Source organism: Plasmodium chabaudi (genome assembly GCF_900002335.3).
Source record: "Plasmodium chabaudi chabaudi strain AS genome assembly, chromosome: 3".
NCBI lineage: Eukaryota > Apicomplexa > Aconoidasida > Haemosporida > Plasmodiidae > Plasmodium > Plasmodium chabaudi.
Window position 1 is genome coordinate 45,278 of NC_030103.2, and position 19,048 is coordinate 64,325.

At 26.3% G+C, this 19,048-nt stretch overlaps 4 protein-coding genes across 4 annotated transcripts; 1 reads left to right on the forward strand and 3 right to left on the reverse strand.

Moving 5' to 3' along the window:
- Positions 1-378: 378 nt before the first annotated feature.
- Positions 379-2,290, forward strand: PCHAS_0301500 (CIR protein; the record flags this gene model as incomplete). The annotated part of the gene is made up of 3 exons (XM_016799329.1): positions 379-393; positions 518-1,876; positions 1,979-2,290. The coding sequence occupies 3 exons, from the start codon at positions 379-381 to the stop codon at positions 2,288-2,290; spliced, it is 1,686 nt and encodes a 561-aa protein (XP_016653139.1).
- A 579-nt stretch (positions 2,291-2,869) lies between these two features.
- On the reverse strand, positions 2,870-5,554 carry PCHAS_0301600 (CIR protein; the record flags this gene model as incomplete). The annotated part of the gene is made up of 3 exons (XM_016799336.1): positions 2,870-3,190; positions 3,300-5,405; positions 5,540-5,554. The coding sequence occupies 3 exons, from the start codon at positions 5,552-5,554 to the stop codon at positions 2,870-2,872; spliced, it is 2,442 nt and encodes an 813-aa protein (XP_016653140.1).
- A 2,476-nt stretch (positions 5,555-8,030) lies between these two features.
- On the reverse strand, positions 8,031-12,930 carry PCHAS_0301700 (CIR protein; the record flags this gene model as incomplete). Its single annotated transcript, XM_016799343.1, has 3 exons — positions 8,031-8,882; positions 8,986-12,780; positions 12,916-12,930. 3 exons carry the CDS (start codon positions 12,928-12,930, stop codon positions 8,031-8,033), a joined length of 4,662 nt encoding a protein of 1,553 aa, XP_016653141.1.
- Positions 12,931-15,047: 2,117 nt separating this feature from the next.
- On the reverse strand, positions 15,048-17,411 carry PCHAS_0301800 (CIR protein; the record flags this gene model as incomplete). Its single annotated transcript, XM_016799349.1, has 3 exons — positions 15,048-15,182; positions 15,291-17,261; positions 17,397-17,411. The coding sequence occupies 3 exons, from the start codon at positions 17,409-17,411 to the stop codon at positions 15,048-15,050; spliced, it is 2,121 nt and encodes a 706-aa protein (XP_016653142.1).
- Positions 17,412-19,048: the final 1,637 nt, after the last annotated feature.

A 19,048-nucleotide genomic window follows, 5' to 3' on the forward strand; every position in this document is an offset into this window, starting at 1 on the left:
TATAAAGATATACCTTATTAAATAAATGAAATTCATTTATTTTTATTCTGAAATTACATAATTTTTTGTAATAAAGATATACCCGATATTATTAAAAGTAATCATTTTTTTATAAATAGTATTTTATATACTACTAAGTAAACATGTTTTAAACAAATTCCAATATATGGCAATTAGTTCAATTATCATAAAAGTAAATATAATATTGCTTATTATTTTTAATTAATTTTTTAAATAATAAAGTATAATTAATTACAGGTATTAGTTATATATATAACTCAAATAATTACATCGCCGGTGTTGACACAATATATCTGTTTAATATAAAAATAATATAACATCACTTAATCCCCATGATAAATCCAAAACTCGATCATAATGCCTACACATACGGTATACACACCTTTTTTAATAAAAATTGTTTGTCTTATATTTTCTAAATGATATGCTTCTTATATATACCATTAAATTTTATTATAATAAAGTTTTTATTGATTTTTTAAAAATATTTTGTCAGTGCCAAATGTTTTTAGAAATTAATCGGCAATTGCCCGATGAAACAAACGATTTAGGAGAATATATATATAATGATGAAGTATACAAAGCTTACTGCCCACGTAACGAACTCACCGGAGACCACACATGTAATTCTAATATCGAAAGGATTAACGCTGGGTGTATACTATTACTTAATATGCTGTTTAATATTGATGATGATATACTGGAATCTGAAAATCAAGATACCAGTTTTGCTCAATACATTATTCTTTGGTTAAATCATAAATTACAACAATTGCCAAAGAGCGAATTAATTGATCTAAATAATTTTTATGATAAGTATATAAAGGATAATGAATGGTATGCGTCATTTATAAGTGAAATAGATACACAAAAGGAATTGATGAATGTTGATGCTACAATGTTGAGTGATCTTTATTATATATTTAAAGAAATGTGTAACAAATTTTCTAACACTGAAAATCATGAAGACTTCACAGCTTATTTTTATAATAATAATAATAATAACTTTGTTAAAACGTATGAAAAACTTGTTACTCAATTTTCTGCGAGTACTATGTGCTCGTCATATTATACACTATTGAATGATTTTAAAAGTAGTTATGAATATTTTAAAGATGGGCATAAAGATATAAATTTACCAGAACTTTCTTGTCTCAAAGACATCAAAGAAATTTCTAAACCCAATTTGGAAATATCAGATTCACAGGATAGTACGGATGGAAACCCAGAATCTCAGGATGGTGGATCAGAAAATTCAAATGGTACGGAAAACAGTGACCAAATAACTCCTACAAATGAACTAGGACAGCAAATAGAAGAAACTAAAGAAGATGCAATACAAAGTATATACATAGATGGTTCCGATGTGGCATTACCAGATTTAGAAGATGACTTATTATATCTAAATAATGAAACTTCAAAATTTTATAGTAATCCCCCAGTGTATTTGGATGGATTCACTGTTCTAGATGATGAATCTCACGTTTTTATGGATGATATAGAAGCTTTAGATGATGAATATCCAGATAATGGCATTGGGGGTTTCAAGGTAAATATTGATTTCTTAAGTATAGACGATGAATTCCCAAATTATGATATGGTATCATCACCTTTAAATATTGGATTAGAAAATAATGAAATAATAGTAGAAGACTTTGAAACTCCACAACAGCCACATCAAATTAATACATTAATATTTGACGATCCATTCGAGAATCCAAAGGATTTCCCAGACAGTATTATGTGCAAACTACGTGGACCAAAATCAGTATATTGTAATAGGATTATATGTAATAAGATAAAAATTGGAGTTATAGCTCTTTCAATTCCTATTATTTTGGTATTTATATATAAGGTAATTAATAAAACAATTACTTTATTTGCCCTTTTAAATATTGTCGTTACTACATATATGCGAATGAAAAAACATTATATATATTTATTACTTTTATATTAGTATTTTCCATGGAAGAGGACAAAAAAACCAAAGAAAACAAAAAAAATGAAAAGAGTTGTAAATTTACTTGATAGAAAAAAAACAAAAAAGATAGACATAAATTCAATTGATGGTAAAAAAACGATACAAATAACTATAAATTCCAATGATAAAAAAAAAGAAACAAAAAAAATTATAAGTTCAGATAATGGAAAAACAACACTATTATTCAATATATACAAACAGATGCAGTTAAGTCCTATGCCGTTTATTCATTTATTTATGTTATTGATTTTTTTTATTTTTAAAAGAAAAAAAGATTCTATAGAATAGTAAATATAATTAAAAATATTAACATACTTTTAAGATTTTTTGGTGTTTAAATTTATTTTTTTATAATTTTATAGTATATTTTTTCTATATATGATTGTTAAATATTATTATGATATAAGCATTCATATAAAATGATCAACATGGGTTGCATGGTTTTATAATTTATCAATATCAACAAACAATATTATTATTAATATTTAAAATTATATATTTAAGAAAATAAATGATAATATATTCATTTATATAGTTTCTATAACTCAAAATGAGGCATCATCTTATTATGTATTAAATAATCAATATATATAAAAAATGGTAACATGCATTAGATACTATTTTAAAACCCCTTCATATATCATGGTTTGTTTAAGATTAAATTATATTGAATATATTATATTTTATCTTTTATATTTTTTCAAACTTATATAAAGATAGATGATTTATATCAATATAAATTATGAGCTTTACTAAATACTATTTTCATCAAATAACGAAACATATTGTGTTATGCAACCACTTTCATATTTTATATTATCTTTTAAATACGAAACAATATGTCTTTTACCATAAAATAAAAGTTAATTAAATTTGCCACAATATAGTGTCTAGTTTTCTTTTATAAACAAAAAAAATCAACAAAAAAAATAAATTAATAAATGGTACAGGATCGGCCTGCATAAGTTTGTATATATTTAATAATGATTTTTTTCCCCCGTGAACGGGGTTTATAATTGGGTTTGTTATTTTTTTCGTATCAGCCGATTTTATAATTATTTTCATCGTCCTTTCCCTTTCAATTGAATTTATAACTGTCTTTGCCGTTTTATTTACACCAACCAATTTTATAACCTTTTTCATGTTTTTTTTTCTCTTCGATTTTTTTGTCCGCCCAGGTGACAAATACTAATATAAAAATAGTAAAATATATAATTAATTGTTTTTTTATGCACACATGAAATATGTATAATATATATTTTTTTTATTTTATATACAGTGATTTTATTTTATTTACCTTACACATAAATGCTAAAATAATGGGTATTAAAAAAGCTATAACAACAATGCTAATTACTTTATATCTATTACATATAGCCCATGAGCATATTTTTTTCTGTATATTTCCTTTTATTTCATTTACATGATGTCCTGATTTATCTTCTGAATTTTTCGATGAACTATTATAATTTACTGGTACAGGTCCTTTTCGTTCCATACTATAGACATTTTGATGTGATATTTGTAGATCTTGGTTCAAAGATTTTGGTGATGAAGATTCAGAAGGTAATGGTAATAGAGTATGCATTGTCTGATTCTCTTGTGTCTCTTTTTGATTGCCTTCTGGTTTATCTTTTTGGACTGGCAAATTATTTTTTGTATCTTGAGATTCTGGTTCTTTGTTACCTGGTGGAGATGTTATTTCATTTGTAGGTATTTGATTTTTTTGAAGTAGCTCACTTGCATCATTAGGTAAATTTTCAACTAAATGCTTCGAGGGAGGTGCGGTGTTTTCATGATTTGTTTGCTCACTTTGTGGATTTACGTGATCATACTCGGAATCCTTTTGTAAACTCTCATTGTTTGATGATACATTTTGAGGAGATGGTAGTTCGTGAGTCGGATGTGGAGATTCTTGTGATGACGATGGATTTGGGAATGGTGGGGATCCTTCAGGGCCTATTACTTTAGATGGGTTATCTTGAAGATTTGGTGCATCTGGATTATTTTTCTCGGGTTGTGTTGATTCTATTAATCTGCTTTGGCTACATTTTACACTTTCCGAATTATCCTCTTGTTTTTCGGGTTCATTCGATTTATTTTCGAAGTCCATTTCTTGGTATTCTGTATCACCATCGTTATTTGTTTGCCCATCATGTGAACTATATGATGTAGTCTGTGATTCTTTGGATGGCCCCGAATTTAATGATGAAGGTTCATCCTTTTGTTCCGTTTCTTGTGTTTGTGACACTAATGGCTGATGTGGCGGTAATGGTTCCGGTTCAGGTTCTGGTTCTTTAGGCGTTTCTGTGAATGATTCACCACTTTTTTGGTTTTCTAAAGAGGTTCCTATCCCATTTCCAAGACATAGTGCTTTGCCATTTGAATTGTCTGTATTATTTCTCATGTTGCATTGTGATTGATTTGAGTCATCCTTTGATTCATTTGATTGATCCGATAATTTTCCTGTATCTTTTTCATGATTTTTTGATGCATTATCTATATTTTTTATAATATCGAATTTTTTTTCGCTATCACCACCATTATCATTACCAGCATCATCGCCGTCAGCATCTTCATCATCATCAGAAACTAATAATTCCATTAAAGTATTTAATTCATCTTGTTCATCGTGTTCTTCTTGTGCCTTGTTTTTAAGCCTAGATATTTTTTTTTCTAAAATTTGATGCACTCGATTGCATCCTTTACTATTGAATTCAGATCCAAACTTGCTTTTATTTATCGATGAAAGTTCTATAAGACGATTACGTAAGGACTGATCGTAGTTATTGTCTTTAATAACAGCTTTTATAAAATCATCATATGTTGTTTTTAAATGATTAAATAATCGAAGATACGGACCACAATGATTAGCCAATTCATAAAGTTTACTATACATAATATAGCATTGAGTAACATCGCTTATGTATTGGTGCTGTTGTACATTAGGTGTTTCATATATGTTAATTGTTTTGCAAATTTGATGAAATAAAAGATAAAACATATTCATAATCGCAATGTTAGAATCCATCAAATACTTTTTATTATTTAATATCCCATGATAATTAAAATTTCCTATAGATTTACTTAAATATTTATCAAATGAATGTTTTAGAGATAAATTATGATCTTTTGATATTTTATATAATCTATAGCACCATCCCATAAACAAAAACTCAATACTTGGGTCATATTCACTATATATATCCATCAGATCATTATTTGCTAATTCTATAAGTGCATATCCAGTAATAGCGCTCAGTTTTTCATAATCAGTGTCACATTTTCTAATCCCGCTTTTTACAGGGCAATACTGATTGTATAATACAGATTTAGTGTTAAATTGACCCCCATCACCATATTGATCATTAAAAAGTTCATCAATTTCAAGAAATAGGTTACACTAAGAAAACATTTTAAAAAATTAATAAAATATTTATTAACGAAAAAGTTATTAAAATGGAGTTAATGACAATTAATACCTCATGCAAAACATGGAATATACTAAATTATTTTTATTTAAAAAAATGTATTTACCGCTTCTATTCCCATTATAATGGGGTTATGTCTTAGCTTGTAAATCAATTAGATCATATTATGCTTTATGTAAAGCATATATACGTGCCAAATAAGTTATACAATTACTTAAGTTATATGCATAATTAACATCGTAAATTAAGCATATTCTTATTATTTAAATAAATATAGAATAATAATGTAATATTATTACAAAAGATATATTACATTTTATTTTATCAAAAGTGGCTTAATTATCTTAAATTTTGATTTGTTTAAAATATTTTTTGTCTTAGATGTAAAATTCAATTTACACACAAAATCCCTTTTTTTAATAGTAACAGGTATAAAACAGTTGTATAATTTTTTATAATCTTGTAATAGTTTTAATCAAATACATCTCCTTACAATTATAAGTCTATTTTTTTAATAAAGATATTCCAAAATATAGTTAATGGAAATGTATTGTCACTATAACTTTTAAAATATATGTGTCTCTCATTACTGTATGCCACTAACATATTATGTAATTTATTATTAGATAATATATTTTAATATTATATATAATAAATATAAAACAAAGTGTTTATTGTTACTATGCTTAAAAACATATTATTATATCTTCTAAATAAATTATATATTTTTTATATTTAGATTTTAATTAACAATTTAAATTAGAAACACAATTTAGATGTGCAATAATTTATATCCATGCACCCTGTATATACAAATTCATTTTAGTGAATAGTTCAAGGTGTGCATTTTATGTATTTTTTTAGAAAATTAAAAAGCATTTGGCAACTAATATAAAATAATAAACCCAATTATAAAAATAAATAATATATATACCTAAATTGATTTTAGAGTAATAGATGTATATATCAAATATATATTATTTTCATTCGTATTACCATTTAATATACAAATATATAGAAAATGTAAATTTAAATTATAAATTTGCCTTAAACTTAAATATTTTTTTAATTTTAACAATTGCTCTTGGCTTGCTGGTAATTATCACTTCTTAGAATCAATATAACGTTATTTTATCATATATTGCACATATTCCTACTTATAGCATAAACATATATTATATATTGCATAGTTTTTAATAATATTATATTAATTTCTATAATAAAATATCTATAATTTTGAGTGAATTTATATAATTATTAATAAAATTGGTATTATCTTGCTTAATAATGTGAATACTAACATTATCACATTAAAAGTATACATAACTAAAAAATATAGTATTTCATATGATTTTTTATGCGTGCAATTACAATATTATCACCTTTTTAATAATATATAATAAATTTATACTTATGTACTATACTAAATAAACATAATAGATTTGTTCGTATTTAATAACGTATTAATCTAATTTTATTATTGTTGCTTCGGTTATAGCATTGTATACTACAATGAGATAATTAATGACTCAAGAGGAATAATTTAAACCAATGTATAAAGTTTCTGTATTCCATTCTTTTAAAGTATAATATATTTAAAATATAAATTTATGAATTTTTATATATATGATAGCATAATATAAATATCATTAGTTCAAAAAAAATATCATTATATCCCTTTTAGATAAAATTCATATTAATATTTAATTATATGACGTTTCCACAATAAAACAATATTTCAATATTAGCTATTAGTAAAGTATTTTATTAGATTATATGTATAGGAATGTAATAACGATATTATATCTATCAGATTATATATAATTATGTAACAAACTGTTAGAACAAAATGTGATATAAATTTTATTAATATGCTTATATTTTGTTTTTTAACTATTTTAAAATTTAACTTATTCATACCTCAAAACTATAAAGCTTATAAATGAATAGTGATTAATATATTATTATACCTTTATGATAAATAAATTAAAGTGTATAAAGCCGTTTTTTATTAATGCTAATTAATTTTAATGCAAAAAAGAATAGTAACTACAATTAAAACTTCAAAAAATATTGTATATATAGTTCAATTTTTATGCATTACAAAAAATGTTAGATGCATAAAACATCTTTTATAGATATCGTTGTATTGTCGAATCTCGATCGATATTCCATGCATCTATATTTTATGACTATTTATTATATATTTTAACGTGTTTAATTAATCTTAAATCACATATTGACCTGAAGGTATATTATATTGTAGGCAATTATTCCAAATGAATATAATTACAATTATAGCTTCATATATAAGATTACTATATAGTTTGTCTGTAAATTCCAATTTAAATAAAAATAATAGTGACGCAAATAATAAGTTTTACTAAATAAAATGTTTCATAAAGTAAAGAAACATATTGCGTTATTCATAATTCAATATAGCTATGGGCTAGTATGCCTTATATATAAATATCCAAAAATTAGCAATAAAATATAAAATGTGAAGTTATAATATTCCGCATTTAATATATATGAATGAATTAAATGGAAGTATTATAACTTATGGAAAATATGCTATAAGGCCCCTTACATATTTATCATTCTATAGTGTTTCTTTTTCTTTTGTAGACAAAAAAAATTAACAAAAAAAACAAATTAATAAATGGCATAGGATCGGCTTTCATAAATTTGTATATATTTAATAATGATATTTTCTCATTAACTGAATTTACAATTATTTTTGTTTTTTTTCTATCGCCTGAATTTATAACGGATTTTGTATATTTTTTTGTATTTTCTGAATTTATAGTTATATCTGTCATTTGTTTTTCATCCCATGGATTTATCACCTTTTTTATTGGATTGATATTATCATCTGAATTTATAGTTATATGTGTCATTCGTTTTTCATCCCATGGATTTATCACCTTTTTTATTGGATTGATATTATCATCTGAATTTATAGTTATATGTGTCATTCGTTTTTCATCCCATGGATTTATCACCTTTTTTATTGGATTGATATTATCATCTGAATTTATAGTTATATGTGTCATTCGTTTTTCATCCCATGGATTTATCGCCATTTTTATTGGTTTGTTTGTATCATCTGAATTTATAGTTATATGTGTCATTCGTTTTTCATCCCATGGATTTATCACCTTTTTTATTGGATTGATATTATCATCTGAATTTATAGTTATATGTGTCATTCGTTTTTCATCCCATGGATTTATCGCCATTTTTATTGGTTTGTTTGTATCATCGGAATTTATAATTATCTTCGCTAGTTTTTTATTATCTCCTGAATTTATAATTATATTCGATTTTTTTTCTCTATCAATTGATTTTATAAATGTTTTTTCCATTTTCCTTCCATCAACCAAATTTATAACTTTTTTCGTGATTTTTTTTTTCTTCGATTTTTTTCTCGATCCAAATGATAAATACTAAAATAAAAGCATAAAAAATATAATATATTTCTTATATTCGTAATTATGCATTGGAGAACAAATATTAAAATGATATATTTAATAGTTGCATATTATTTACCTTAAACATAAATGCTATAAACGCGAATATTGAAATGCCTATAATACCAATACCTATTATATTACATTTTTTATTTGATGATATACACCATATTGATGATGCTTCTTTCACTTTAACGTCAGTTATGTTTTTTAATAAATTTTGTGTTTGGTTAGCTTGTGCTTGTGAATCTGTTATTTGTGTGTTTGCTGCATCTGATGTAGTTCCTGATCCAGTTGTTGGAGTATATATTTGATTTCCAGGATTGGCTGATCTCCTTGCTCGAGATGATCGTTTTGTAATATCATCTTGACTATGCAATGTGTTTTCCATTGATGACATATCTGACTTAACCTTTTCACCTCCTGACACAGTTGTAATTATTGGTGCTGTTTTAGTTGTTCCAGATGCTGAAGATGGTAAAGTTATTGATGGTTGTGGTTGCAATACTATCTTTGGAGATGATTCTCGTGTGTTTGATGTTGTATCTGATGGCATAGCTGATGATGATTGAGATGGTGGTAGAGATGATGGCGCAGTTACTGATATAGTTAGTGATGTAATTGTTGATTTAGCTTCTGGAGAAACTTTTTGTGATTGATTATCTGTATTTATCCCACCCTCTGAAATATTGGATTCAATACCCTGATTTTCTGAAACAGTATTTTGGGGTCCTTGCTTAGTTCCTAAGTTTTTCTGTTGACTATTTGGGTCATTTGTTGGGTTTTTTAAGTTATTTATTCCAATATTTGTATTATTTTGAGTGGTTCTTACTTTGTTATGTATATCGAGTGATGCACTCGATCCATTGTTTGGCATACTTGGTGCATTTTCTGGTTGATTCCCTTGATCATTTAATTTCAATGATTGGTTTTTTTCTTTTCCGTTTGCGCCTTGTGGTTGATGGTTTAATAATGAACTATTCACTTGACTCATTTGTGGTTGTGTATCTTTTTTTGAACTAATCCCTGAATTTTCTGCTGTAATATGCTGACTTGATGATTGACCTCCTGTATTTCCTGATCCAGGTGTTGGAATATTTGTTAAACTTTCAGGATCGGGTGATCTCTTTGTTCGATATAAAATTTGTTGAGTATCATTTTGTTCAGACAATGAGGTTTTTATTGGTAAAATAGTTGTCCCAGCCTTTTCACCTGTTGATACAGTTGCATCTGCTGACAGTGTTGCACTCGTTGACGATGCTGTACCTATTCCAGGTATTGTAGATACTAAAGCTTTGAGCGATGCTTTTAATGGCTGTGCTTGTGGTGGGTCTTCTGGTTTTGCAGGTGCTAGTTGTCTAGGTGTTGATTTCTCCAATTCTGATTTTATAGGTGTTGATGACGTTGTATCTGGTGATATAGTATTTGATATTTGTTGTGATTTTACATGTGATGCTTCTGTAGGTGTTGATATTTTTGAACTGGTTGATGTTGTTACACTTGTTGATGTTTTTGAACTGGCTGATGTTGTTACACTTGTTGATGTTTTTGAACTGGCTGATGTTGTTACACTTGTTGATGTTTTTGAACTGGCTGATGTTGTTACACTTGTTGATGTTTTTGAACTGGCTGATGTTGTTACACTTGGTGATAGATTTAGACTGGATGATGTTGTTGAAATTGTTCCAGATGTTGCCGATGATAAAATTTTTGATTTCGGTTGTACAGGTGTTTGATTTGTAGTTGTTGATGGTGTTGTATTTATTGATACTTTTATACCTTCTGATATCGTTGTACTTGCTCCAGATGCTGTCGATGGTGGTTTTTTTGGTGATTTTTCAGGAGCTGGTTTTACAGTTCTTGTTTGTGCAGGTGCAGGTTTTGCAGGTGGTTTTGCAGGTGGTTTTGCAGGTGGTTTTGCAGGTGGTTTTGCAGGTGGTTTTGCAGGTGGTGGTTGTGGCGATGCTTCTGATGTGTTAGGTCTTGATGGTGGCTGTCGTTTTGTTTGTGCAGGTGGTATGCTTGTTTCTTTTTGTGTCTGTGGTGATTCTGCTGATCGTCCTAGTTTTAAAGGTGCTACTTGTGTAGATCCTAGTTTTGCAGATGGTACTTTTGGTTCTGTTTGTTGGTGTGATACTTCTAGTTTTACATTTTCTGATATTTTAGGTGTTGATGGCGCTGTATTCATTGATAATTTTGTACCTGATGATATTGTTGTACTTGTTCCAGGTGATGTAAATTTTAAAGTGCTTGGTGATTGTTTTGTTGATTGTGCAGCTGCTGTTTGTGCAGGTGCTGGTTTTGCAGGAGTTGGTTTTACAGATACTGTTTGTGCAGGTTCTGGTTTTGCAGATACCGGTTTTGTAGCTGCTGGTTTTGTAGCTGCTGGTTTTGCAGGAGCTGGTTTTGCAGCTGCTGTTTGTGGAGGTGCTGGTTTTGCAGCTGCTGTTTGTGGAGGTGCTGGTTTTGCAGCTGCTGTTTGTGGAGGTGCTGGTTTTGCAAGAGCTGGTTTTGTAGTTGCTGGTTTTGCAGATACCGGTTTTGTAGCTGCTGGTTTTGTAGCTGCTGGTTTTGCAGCTGCTGTTTGTGGAGGTGCTGGTTTTGCAAGAGCTGGTTTTGCAGCTGCTGTTTGTGGAGGTGCTGGTTTTGCAAGAGCTGGTTTTGCAGCTGCTGTTTGTGGAGGTGCTGGTTTTGCAAGAGCTGGTTTTGCAGGAGCTGTTTGTGGAGGTACTGATTTTTTAGCTGCAGGTGCTTGTGCTTGATGTCCTTGGTGTGTTTGTTGCGGTGCTGGTACAGGTGATGTTCCTTGTTGGCTATTTTCTAATTGACTTAAAAATTTTTTTATGATCGCATCATAATAAGCAGCATCAGGATCATTATCATCATCGTCAACAGCATCAGCATCGTCATTAACATCATCACCATCACTATCACTATCACTGTCACTATCACTGTCACTATCACTGTCACTATCACTATCATCGTCACCATCATCATCATCATCATCATTATCGTCATCATCGTCATCATCGTCGTCATCATCTTCCGTATCTTGAGATGCTATTGAATTAGATCTTCTTCGGATTCTTCTTTTTGCATCATCCTTTAACATTTTAATTCCCAATTTTATAATCTTGGAATTGCTTTTTTCTAACTTTTGATGCAATCGTATGCATCTTCCAGTTTTGAATTTACATCCCAACTTGGTTTTATCTATCTCTGGAAGCTCCATAAGCCGATCAAGTATATCTCCATGGTGATGTTCCCTTTTAACCCTTTTTATAAATTCGTTATATATTGTTCTTAAATGATCCAATAATTCAATATACGGGCCACAACGTTTAATCAATTTAGAAATTTTATCATATATAAAATAACATTCAAAGGCCTTGCTTGCATATTCGTGTCCTAATACATGTGGTTTTTTATATATCTTAATTGTATCACAAATTTGCTGAAAAAAAAGATAAATCAAATTCATAATTGCCATATTAGAATTCGTCAGATACTTTTTATCTTGTAAAAGGTACCAATGCCTAAATTCTCCAAAATTATCCTTTAAATGTTTTTTATAAGCCGACTTTAAAGTAATGGTATGATCTTCTAATTTCCTGTATAATATATGACTTAACCACATAATAAAGTATTCAATAAATCTATTATTATTGTTCCCTCCATTTATACTGGAATTTTTAAAATATAATTGCTTAATTAAATGTCCTCCAATAGCGTTGATTCTTTCATAATCATTATCACAACTTTTATATCCATTTTTTTCAGGGCAATAATCGGCTACATCCTGGTAAGTGTTAAATTTTCCCACATTAACAGATTTCTCATCAAAAAGTTTATCAACTTCACGAAATAGTTTATACTAAGAAAACATTTTTAAAAAATTAATAAAATATTTATTAACGAAAAAGTTATTAAAATAAAGTTAATTATAATCAATAGCTCACATAAAACCTGAAATATAATAAAATATTTTTATTTAAAAGAGTGTATTTACCGATTCTGTGTCCATTATAATGGGGTTATGTCTTAATTTGTAGATTAATTAGTGTCATATTATGTTTTATGTAAAGCATATGCACGTATCAAATAAGTTATATGCATAATTAACATCGTAAATTAAGCATATTTTTATTATTTAAATAAATATAGAATAATAATGCAACATTATTACCAAAGATATATTACATTTTATATTATCAAAAGTATCTTAATTATCTTAAATTTTTATTTGTTTAAAATATTTATTGTCTTAGATGTAAAATTCAATTTACACACAATCATTATTTTTATTAGTAACAGATATAAACCAGTTATATAATTTTTTATAACCTTGTAATAGTTTAAATCAAATACATCTCCTTATAATTGTAAGTCTATCTATTTTTTAGTAAAGAAATTCCAAACTATAAATAATGGAAATATATTGTCATTATAATTTTTAAAATATATGTGTATCCTATTATTGTATGTCGCTAACACATTATGTAATTTATTATTAGATAATATATTTTAATATTATATATAATAAATATAAAACAAAGTGTTTATTGTTACTATGTTTAAAAACATATTATTATATCTTCTAAATAAATTATATATTTTTTATATTTATATTTTAATTAACAATTTAAATTAGAAACACAATTTAGATGTGCACTAACTTTACTTATATTGATATATTCTCTACACCCGAACTCATTTTAATGAATAACTCGAGGTGCATAATTTGTGTATTTTATAATCTTAAAACAATATATGACATTTAATATAAATTAATAAAACCAATTATAAAAATAAATAATACATGTGTATAAATTATTTTTAGAGTAATGGCTGTATATATCAAATATATATTATCCTTTTCATTCATATTAACATTTAATATACAAATATATAGAAAATATGGATTTAAATTATAAATTCGCCTTAAACTTAATTATTTTTTTAATTTTAATAATTACTCTTGGTTTGTTGGTAATTATCACTTCTTAGAATCAATATAACGTTATTTTATCATATCTTGCACATATTCCTACTTAGAACCTAAACATATATTATATATTGCACAAATCGTAATAATATTATATTTATTTCTATAATAAAATAACTATATTTTTAATTAAAACTATAGAATCATTAATAACATTAATGTTACCTTTCTTGGCAATGCTAATTCTAATATTACCATATTACATCTTTCTTAAATAAATGCTATAATGCTTCATTTTATCTTTTATATATTTATTTTTAATATCTTCATACCTTTAAGAGTATATATAATAAATTTATGCCCATGCCGTGTATCAAATAAACATAATATACTTGTTCGTATTTAATAATATGTTAATCTAATATTATTATTGTTTCTTCGCCCATAGCATTGTATACTGCTGTGGAATAATTAATGCACTCAATATAAATAATTTAAATCAATGGAGAATATTTCCATGCTTCGTTGCTTAGAATATAGATTTGTCTATGTATAATATAAAAAAATATAATATTCAAACTAATTAATTGGTATATTATTTTCCTGAAGTAAACAATATTTCTGTATTTACTCAATAATGCAATATTTTATATGTATATATATTATAATAATAACTCTAATTCTGTATACATATTTTTTAATTAATAAAAACAAAATATATTAGGAAATTTTATTAATATGCCTAAATATTTCGTTTTATCAAATTAAAAATATTATACTTTTGTGCCTAATAAACAAATAATACAAAACAATTTATATTAATGTAAATTAAAATTCAACAGAAACATAAAATATTCAAATACAAAAATGAGCATTATTTATATTAAATTTTAAATGCATTCTTATACATATACTATAATTTATTTTAATATAAATATATGCATTAAGTATAATCACAAATAAACATAGTTTAATAAAGGATTTCACATTAGTAATATCATTCCCATAAAATATTATGTTGCGTTTTAATCATATTTAAATTGAAAAGACAAATGAAATATGGGTATTATATTTTATGAAATATGCTTCCTTTATGAGAATCTATAATATTAATATTAATTTTCTATTTGTGTTACAATAGTCTTCCTCTATATGATTTTATATGTTTAATAATTCCATTTTCTCATCAACAAAATTTATAATTGTCCCCGTTGATTATTTTCGATAATGTATTTTAAATTCCTTTTTATTTTATTTTTAACACACATATTTATAATTTTTTTCATTTTTTTTTTTCTCTTCAACTTTTTTACCCCCCCAAGTGGTAAATACTAACATAAAATAGTAAAAAAATATAATTATTTTTTTTCATGTACTCGCAAAATATTTTGTAATATATATATTTTTATTTTATATTTTCAAATTGTCTTATTATTTACCTTATATGAAATTCCTAAAATAATGAGAATTGAAATAAACGCAACTACAATGTAAATTACTTTGTTTCCATTAAAATTTGGATGCAGTTGTTGTGTTTTTACATCATTTAAATTTGATTTTGAATATCCTAAAGGGTTATCAAAAAATAAATTTGTAATTTTTCGAGGTGAATTTACATTGTCTTCTAGCGTGGTTGAATTATTTTTGGATTCATTTTTTAAATGGGGAGAACCATACTCCATATCTAAGGATCCGCCTTCTTGACTTTTCAATCCCTGCGTCCAACCACCGGTTCCTTCCATAAGGCCATCTAATCTACCATATTGATCATAAAAATCACCTTCTAAACCTGGTAATTTATGTCTTAAATCTGATTGGCCTTTCAATTTCTGTGTTCGATTACCTGTTTTCTTCACATATCCACCTAAACCATTAATTTTGGGGCTTATTCCACCTACATTTTCGAATTCACTATGGCTATTTAATACACTATATTTCCAATTTGAACCACCCTCTAAACCTGAAAAACTATCTCTTAAATATTGTTTAAACCTCAATATAACTGGAGATTCACCTTCTTGGCCATTCAATCCCTGTGTTCGACCGTTTAATCCATCCGATTGACCATAAATATCACCCTTTAAACCAGGTAATCGATATGTTCGGCCGTTTAATCCATCAGATCGACCATAAATATCACCCTTTAAACCAGGTAATCGATATGTTCGGCCGTTTAATCCATCAGATCGACCATAAATATCACCCTTTAAACCAGGTAATCGATATGTTCGGCCGTTTAATCCATCAGATTGACCATAAATATCACCCTTTAAACCTGGCAATGCATGTGTTGGATCTCTTATTCCACCTTCTTCTCCGTTCAATCCTTGTGTTAGACCGATTATTTCCTTCGCATGACCACGTAATCCCTTCTGTTTGGGGCTTATTCCACCTACACTTTTTAATCCACTACTCTGGCCACTTAATACATTATGCTGCCCATTTGAACCACCCTCTAAACCTTGCAAACTATCTCTTAAATATTGTTGAAACCTCAATATAACTGGAGATTCGCCTTCTTTGCCTTTTAATTTATTCAAAAAGTCTAATAATTTATCTTTTATAGAATCTGAATTAACCTTATGGCCTTCTATACCACTCAGTGGTTTTTCTCGATGACCGCTTAATACGCTTGGTAATTGATCTGGTAAACTATTTTTTTGGGGGGTAGCAATTTCTGAAACTTCAGTTATCGGTTTCTTAGTATTCGTTTCTTGTTCTTTATTTTTACATAAACTCTCACAACTGGGTATTCCGTTTGGAAGATTCAATTCTGGAAGATTATTTGGGGTATAATTTTTTCGAAAATTTTCATAATCCTTTTTTAAATTTGACAATATACGACAATATGGATTACAATAACCATAATACTTAGGGCCCTCCTTAACAAATCCTTGATATAACTGAACACATTTTTTAGCATGCTTTTCACATTCTTCAGTGTTTGGAGAGTTATTACATTTAGTAATTGTATTACATATCTCTTTAAGTAACTCATAAAGTCTGGTCAAATATGTATAAAAAAGTTTCATCATATCGCTTTTTTTTTTTATGGAATTATAATGTTCTCCAAACCAATCATTTCGTGTAAGCATGTCATAAACAGCATCTACTCCAATTAATCTCTCCTCATATCGATCAATTTTGGAATTTAACCATAAAATAGCATATTCAGAAAGGCTATCATTTTTTAAATTCTCCTCGTAATCTTCAACACTACCAAAAAAATTTAGCAATGCTACAAAAACGGCGCCAAGAATTTTCCCACCACTATCACATTTTCGATTTGGCCCCTTTCTCTGTCTGTCATCGTAAGGGCAATAAACTTTGAATATATCATTTTTAAACGTATAGTTTTTAATTTTTTTATCGAAGACAATAATTTCATCTGCAAATTTAATTGCTTCACACTACGAACATATTTTACGAATTAAATAAAAGAATGTATGAATATAAATGCACTAAAATGAAAATTAATATAATTTATAGGCGATTCAGCATATTAATCACATGTGAAGACACATTTTATTTAAAAATTTATATACCACTTCCTTAGACATTATAACGGAATTTAATTATAAATATTAGGATTAATTATCACTAGACTAATTTTATATAAAACCTATAAATATTATACCTAAAAAAATATGTGTACTTGCACATATATATATGATTAAGCATATACTTACTGCTTATAACAATTGAATTAATGTAAAATAATAATAAATGTGATTAAAAGGGAATATTAAATTTCTTTTATGTCTATTTAGCTAAATTCCCATAATATATAATATGTTAAAAACATGCTAACCATGTAATAGAATAAATATATAATATTATTGCCAATATTCAGAATATGCCTATTACATAACTTTATATCCTTGTAATAGTTTAAATAAATCACATATCCTAATTATCATACACTTGCACATAGAGGATAAAGATGCATTTTTTCGTTTTTTTAATAAAATAATTTAAAAAAGTTGTATTACTATAAATAAAGAACCAAAAATATATTGCTATTCGAATTGTTCAAAAAATGTTTATGTATCATCATTAGACATCCATAATGACTTATATAAGTTACTATTCCTCATGGCATATTGATCTTTAATATTATTCCCAATAAATGAAAAGACATTTTTTTGTTTAAATTATAATATTTAATAAATAAATCAATAATTTTTCTAATTAAATGATATATTGGGTGCATTTATATTTAATCAATATATATTATAAACTCCTTTTAGAACATGCAATATCCTTGCTTATTTCCTAACATTTCCTTATATATAATTAGAATTAATCAATAATTTTTGGTGCATATATTATCTAATTTTAAAATTAAAAAACACAATATGCAAATTAGGTTAATCGAGCTATTCCAATTAAAATAAATCATGGAAATTGATTCGTTTTGGGTAATAGTTAATATATATATATATATAAATGTATATTATATTTTCATCCTTATGATCTATTTAATATATATATGATCAAGAAATATATTTTAAATATTAAATCAAATAGATGTAATTTAAATATATTAATTTTTAATTTTATAATTGTGTTCATACTTGTTTAGAATAATGAATTAATTTGAAAAGCAATATAACATGTGTTACCATTTTAAATATACCTTTATACTTATACCCTAAAATATATTATGTATTGAATATTTTTTAATATCATATTAGTTAGTTTATAATGCAAAAATGCTTTTTAACGAGCAGTATAGAGTTACTATTATTATTTTGCTTGGTAGCGTTAATTCTAATATTAGCTCATTAAAAAAAATACTAACTAAAATTATAATATTCATATGATCTTTTGTACGTACAATTATAATCTTATCATATATTTAAGAATATATATAATGAATTTATATCCATATATCCTATAAAATAAACACAATATACTTGTTCATATTTAATAACATAATTCATTATGATTACTGTTATTATTGTTACTGATATACCACAGTATGATGCAATGCGATAATTAATGACTCAAGAGAAATACTTTAAACCAATTACTAATTTCCCTTGTTTCATTGTTTTAAAGTATAACGTTTAGAACATATATATTATTTCGTAATAACAATATATTTAAAATATAAATATATAAGCCTGTATATAAATATTAACCTAATAAAAATATTATTAGTTCAAATAAAATTAATTATTATTTGCCTTTT